Source organism: Eptatretus burgeri, chromosome 16 (assembly GCF_056783735.1).
Source record: "Eptatretus burgeri isolate ZD-2024b chromosome 16, Ebu_testis_v1, whole genome shotgun sequence".
NCBI classification, from domain to species: domain Eukaryota; kingdom Metazoa; phylum Chordata; class Myxini; order Myxiniformes; family Myxinidae; genus Eptatretus; species Eptatretus burgeri.
This window is the reverse complement of record NC_140976.1, coordinates 28,012,019-28,018,661: the sequence shown is the minus strand read 5'-3', so window position 1 is coordinate 28,018,661 and position 6,643 is coordinate 28,012,019. Positions and strand designations below refer to the sequence as shown.

At 43.0% G+C, this 6,643-nt stretch overlaps 1 protein-coding gene across 6 annotated transcripts in view; it reads right to left on the bottom strand.

Annotated features, from left to right (window-relative positions):
* Positions 1-6,643, bottom strand: part of PITPNM2 (phosphatidylinositol transfer protein membrane associated 2) — a 190,780-nt gene that overhangs the window by 141,596 nt on the left and 42,541 nt on the right. For all 6 annotated transcript variants that reach the window (XM_085858882.1, XM_085858885.1, XM_085858886.1 and 3 more), the window contains exon 2: positions 876-1,097. In XM_085858882.1, coding sequence (XP_085715008.1) covers positions 876-953 — 78 coding nt within the window. In that variant the 5' untranslated portion in view covers positions 954-1,097. The remainder of the gene's footprint in view (positions 1-875; positions 1,098-6,643) is intronic.

Here is a 6,643-nt window from a genome sequence, read left to right as displayed (position 1 = left end):
GAAAACAGGGTACAGGTTGCTCATAGACCTTTGTAATTCATCGTACAATTGACAAGTGGCCGATGTGAATTGTCTTTGTGAAGAAATGTGCAGAATTTTGTCTTTCAACGACTTTGCATCCATAAGATCTAACCATTTGGAGCAATTTGGGATATCATGCACTACGTTGACAACATTGTCCGACATGATGGTGCAGAGGTAGCACTTGGCTTTTAAATGTCTAGTTTGGGTTTGACTCCCAACCTGACGATAAACCTCAGCAGGCTCAGCATTGGTCCTCAGCAGGCAGGGGGTTGCATCACAAAGTGCACCGTACCTCAGATGGACGTTAAACTGGTTGTTCCATCTGCTCGCATTACTTAGTGGAGTTAAAGATCCCACGGTGTCATTCACAAAGAGTAGGCGAGTTATCGTTGGCATCCTGAAAAAATTAGAAAGATCTGTATATTCAGTCGAACGGGGCATGGTCAGCCAGTTTGTGAAATTCTTCGACCAAAAACGTTCCATGGCCAACCGCACAAGAAAGTGAGAATAATTGGGACCGTCAAGTAAGTAATAGTTGTCTTCATCGACGACATGATTTGTATTCGATAATGCCAGAAAATGTAATCAGTTCTGCATCATTAGAGGATGCAAAGAGGCACACAGTTTCAGCTTTGTACGAATAAGCATTCTTGCATTAGCGGTGACAGCCCAAGGCCATTATTTCAAAAAGAAGAAGCAGGCTACCATTTGGAGAAGTCTCAGAATAACAACGCACTGACTGCAATGGAAAGATACAAACAGAAGAAACGAGATAGCAATATTAAATGGCATGACAGCAATGGGGGAAGTTTAAGGCAAATGAACCATAGCCGAAGGCAAAAAGCTTGCACCTGTATCATGTACAGCTGAGCAATCCGGTACTCCTCCAAACTCAAGGGCAATGGAATACGATACTCCTTGATTAACATCTTCCCCAAAACACCTTCCCAAGGGAGGAAGATGCAAGAGTAGAATCGAGGTGTTGGGTAGGTCTTCACCCAATTCACGTCCAGGGTGTAGCAGGTTCACGCCCATTCAAAGCATCAGGAATCCAAAGCATCTGGAGTCATTGCCTGAAAAGAAACAATAAACGAACAATTAAAGAGCACAGTGAAGAAATGACTTGTCACGTAATGTAGAAGGTGTACTTAAGTAGATTTCCACGATGGGCTCAGGGCCGGATTTAGACACGTCGTGGTCCCTGGGCAGCCTTCAGTAGTGGAGGTCCACCCTACCTTAGAATACTAAAAAGGTGACAAGACATATTTACAGTTATCCATAAAGTATATTTTCCAAGAACAAAGAATCTGAACTTCTATATAAAATAGAGAATAAGATAAGATGAATATCTTACATCTGTTATAGATGAATATCTTATATCTGTTCAGCTAACTACCAACTACCACTCAGGCACTCACAAATACATTTTTCCTTACAATTTTTTTTCATGAAATATGTGGAGGCCCCCTGGTTGTGGAGGCCCCTGGGCAACTGCCCAGCTTTCCCATGCCTAAATCCGGCCCTGGATGGGCTTCAATCACAACATCCCATCCTCACATTAGGAGTGATGAACCTAATCCATGATAGATTGGGCTTTACTGGAAGCCAAAAGCTTAAATCTCTTTTCGTTAAACATTTAGCAGAAGAAAGTGTCTTAAGGCCACAGCAAAAGCAATGTGAAGGAAATCATTTTGATAAGTGGAAGACCATGACCTTAAGGTTTCCACAAGGTAAATTTATGATATCACTGCAGTCGAGGTAATGGGAGTAACTTTCAGGTCGCCTTCAAATCCGGATCCATTTGTCTACTCATATCTTGCAAATTCACACAAAATTACAATAATGACGACTTATGTCTGTGTCCTACATGTGATGTACAAGCTCCACAATGAGTATTGGTTACCTCAACAACAACAACAACAATGTAAAACTAGAATGGCACTCGGTGGAGTGCATACCTCCACCAGGCTGAACAGTTACGTTTTGTATCCCACTTACAGGCTGGGTCTACATCCAGATCTGAACCAAAATCAAATAAACTTATTCTTCTCATCTACCCAACTCATCTGCCTAATTTTGTCAAAATCCATTCACAACTTTATGAAACATCATGCCATACAAATATATCATTGTGGCGCATCCCTCAACGGTGAAGAATCACTTAAACAAATAAAAACTACCCGGATCTGGATGCAGATCTTCAGCAAAATTGAATCAATTCGTCCTCATCACACACCCGAATTTTCCATAACTTTTTGGGATATCCTGCTCACAGGCAAATCGATAGACAAACATGCTAAATAGGGGCGAAAACATAACCTCTGTCCACCTTCAGTGGCGGAGGTCAAAACAGGTTCTCCAATTGGACGTTATCTCCATTTGTGGGTTTCTCAGAAGGTGGGAATAACTTCTCACAGAACTGAAAATCTCCCCCTCCTGTTTTTGGTAAAGTATAGTGGTTCATGAACGAGACTAACTCTCCCATTATATACAGTAGCATGTACATAGATAATCTTAAGTAACAAAAGCCATTATAACACACGATTGAAATGTGGCATGTAACAAACACGTAATGGTAGTGTTTATAAAGCTTTACAGTAATTTAAACCGACACTCGAAGAACAAGATATTCCCACCGCAATACTTTGCCAAGCAAAAAAAAGGGAATACAGGACACAATTTATTTGAACAGTTTTTCCCAAATTCTGACATCAATCATCACACGATAAAACTCCCATGATTAATAAACAAACAAACAAATCTCCAGAATTGCTCGAGGTAAGAGTTTTTGCGAAACAAGCTCAGCATTTTCGACTCCCCGAAACGTACTATTTGGCAATTCATTCAAATGATAAGTTTGCAATTCCATTCCAAGGTGTCAAGCAACACAGATTTTTCATGAGTGATGGACAGAAACAACAGACCAATTTATAAAATGTCAGCTTCTTACTTCCTCCGGGCAGTTACCATCCCTCAGTTAACATTCTGTTGATGCCATCCATTGTTATACCTGTCAACCAACACAGATCAATGCTCACCTTAAGGAGAAAGACCAGGTAATCATTCTATTTTTGCACGGATATCTCAAATCTTTTTGAATCTATAGGTGTGGCCTAAAATAGCCTAAGAAAGAAAATGAATTATAATACCCTTTGGGGCGATCACATCTCTGGAGCCAGAATTTACAAAACAGGAAATGGGAAGTAAAACTTTTGGGGTTTTCCATGAAAGAAGCATATACTAAGAAGAAGAATTTGAACATGGTCAGGTTGGGAGGTTCCTCGAGATTGATCAAATTCAAAAAGATCAACTGATCTACGTAAATGAGGTATACCTCAAGCTGCATATTTCTGCCAAATTCCTGATAATCCAGGTTGAACGTGTTCTGACAGAAACCCATTTCTCACTTCCCTCCCCAAATGTAAACTGAAAGCGCCCTGCATTCTTTTAAAACCACTCAATTTTACCTCTGCCACCGAAGGTGAAGGAGGTTATGTTTTCACCCCTTTCTGTCTGTTTGTTTGTCTGTGTACAGGATATCTCAAAAAGTTGTGTAAGGATCCGGATGAAATTTTGTGGACATGCTGGGTGTACGACAAGGACAAACCAATTAGATTTTAGTGAAGATCCGGATCCGGATGCGGGTACTAGAATTTTAAAAGTGATTCTTCATCATTGAGAGTTAGGGCCAAAAACGATATATTGTTATGAATCTGGAAACCATGCGCACACAATATTCAGGTCCCAAGGTTAGTTATGTCGATAAGTATGTGTACAGTTAGAATCCATCCCCTTCTGTCAAATGGGAATTACATGTGTGCGCTACGGATTATTTTATAGCTAGGATTTTTACATCAACAACGCCAACAACACAATGCTCGAAGAATTGTCCGCGCTGTTCGCGCGGCGGCCAATGGGCGACGAGCGGATCAGAGCCGGGGCGGTCCTTTGCAAGAAGGCGGAGCCGCATCTGCGTCTGGCTGCCCTGGTCCGTGTTTCGGCGACCGGAGCTCCGGGAAGGGGTGGACGTCCAGCCGTGTGCTCGCGGCCAGGTAGCCAGCCATCCTGACTCCCAGCCGAACTATCCTCCGTGGCTGGAGAGCCGAATAAAGACCATTTCGGTCCATTTCTTGTGTGTGCGTGTGTGTGCGTGTGCGTGTGCGTGTGCGTGTGCGTGTGCGTGTGCGTGTGCGTGTGCGTGTGCGTGTGCGTGTGCGTGTGCGTGTGCGTGTGTGCCCAGTCTATAAGTAGGAATTGTTTAAGTGCCTTGTACATACTTGCATTGCATAGTCGTGATAATTCTGCCCTTAAGTGCTTCCCTCGTTCCCCCGATTATTGATAATAAATATCCCTATTGTTGAATGTTTCAGCTCGTCCTCCTCCTTTCCTTCATTGGTTTAGCACGGTGCGTGTTGGGTGATTAAAAAGGCCGTTGCTGCTGTAGTTGTGTATTTGGACCGACGGGACCTCAGTAAACATCCGCTCAGGTTACGCACGGGTCGAGCACGGAAACGGCTCGTCCCGTTCGAGCTCCGTCGAGGGTGTGAATTGCTCGGTAGCTCGCCACATGGGCCTCGAGGTATTTTGAAGTTTGGCAAATAACCCTGTACCACATGGTTGAATTATTGACGATTCACGGTCCTGTAAGGGACCCGTACCTTCGGGGTTATCCGAGGGTAACGATCTGAATTCCGGGTGTTCGGTGGAGTCGACTCTGCTGCTCCAACTGGCGGTCGTGCTTGTCGCCGATACCCAGCCCACAACAATATAGCACACTATCTTAATAAGTCAGACGAAACTTGGTGAACATGTTGGGTGTGTGACAAGAAAGTCCCCCCCCCACCCCCACTCCGAGTCAATACTTTGTAGAAGCGCCTTTGGCAGTGGTTACAGCTTCAAATCTTCTGTATGTCTGTATCAGCTTTGCATATCTGGATTTAGGGATTTTCTCCCATTCTTTCTTGCAGATTTTCTGAAGCTCTGTCAAGTTGGATGAGGAGCATCAGTGAACAGCACTCTTCAAGTCTTTCCACAGATTCTCAATGGGATTCAAGTCTGGGCTTTAGTTGAGCTACTCAAGGACTTTCACATTCTTGTTCTGAAGCCATTCCAGTGTTGCTTTGGCTGTATACTTGGGGTCATTGGCCTATTGGAACGGAAATCTTCACCACAGTCTGTCTTCTGCACTCTGAAGCAGGTTCTCAAGGATTTGCCTGTATTTGACTCCATTCATTGTTCCTTCTGTCCTTTCAAGTCTCCCAGTCCCTGCTGCTAAAAAGCATCTCCGGAGCATGCCGCTGTCACCATGCTTCACAATTGGGATGGTATTAGATGGGTGATGAGCCATGCTCGGTTTCCACCAGATGTAGCGCTTTGCATTCAGGCCAAAGAGTTCAATTTTTGTCTCATCAGACCACAAAATATTTTGCCTTATGCTCTCTGGCTTTCACATGGCTTTTTGCGAACTCCAGGCATGCTGTCATGTGCCTTTTTCTCAGAAGTGGCTTCTGTCTGGCCACTCTCCCATAAAGCCTCGATGTGTGAAATGCTGCAGAGATTGTTGTCGTTCTGGCAGGTTCTCCCATCTCAACAAAGGAACTCTGTAGTTGTGCAAGAGTTGTCATTTGGTTCTTGGTCACCTCCCTGATCAAGGTCCTTCTTGCCCAGTTGCTCAGTTTGGTCAGACAGACAGCTCGAGGAAGAGTCTGGGTAGTTCCATATATTCTTTTGATTTCCTAATGATGGAGCTCACTGTACTCTTGGGAACTTTCAATGCTCTAGAAATTGTTTTATAGCCTTCCCCAGATCTATGCCTTCTCACAATTCTATCTTAGAGTTCTACGGATAGTTCCTTGGACTTAATGGTAGAGTTTCTGCTCTGACATGCACTATCAACTGTGGGACCTCATTTAGAAAGAAACACACCATTCTATATCATGTTCAATCAAATTAATGAGTCACAGGTCAACGCCAATCAAGTTGTCGAGACGTATCATGAATGATCAAAGGAAATTGGATGCACTTGGGCTCAATTTGGAGTGTCATAGCAATGGTGTTGAATAATTATTGACACAAGACATTTCAGCTTTTCATCTTTAGTTGATTTGTAAAAATTTCTAAAAACATGTTTTCACTTTGTCATTAAAAGGTACATTGTGTAGATCAGTGACAAATTTTTTTTTTTAATTTAATTCATTTTAAATTCAGGCTGTAACACCACAAAATGTGACAAAAGTTGAGGGGTGTGAATCCTTTCTGAAGGCAATGTAAGTAGAAGTAAAGGAGAACAACATCAGATGTTTCTAACTCATTATTGTCTGAAAGATAATTTTCAAAGGGCACATGACCTTGATCTGGTGAACCCAGAATTGAAAGTTTGTGGTGTACTTTTCATCGGTGCCAAGTTGTTCATACTTTTACATCATGAACTTTGTTCCATTTACTTGCCAACCAATGACAGTCGTGCTGGCATCATTTTTTTTATCTGGTTTCTAACCAATCATTTTTCCCCACACTAATATCAAGCTTTTGACCTCTCCCTCAGGGGACCCGTCATCCTTCCAAGGTCAGCAAAACGAGTGCCAGCATGCTGGAAAACTGAGTCGGAGTGGCGACCCAT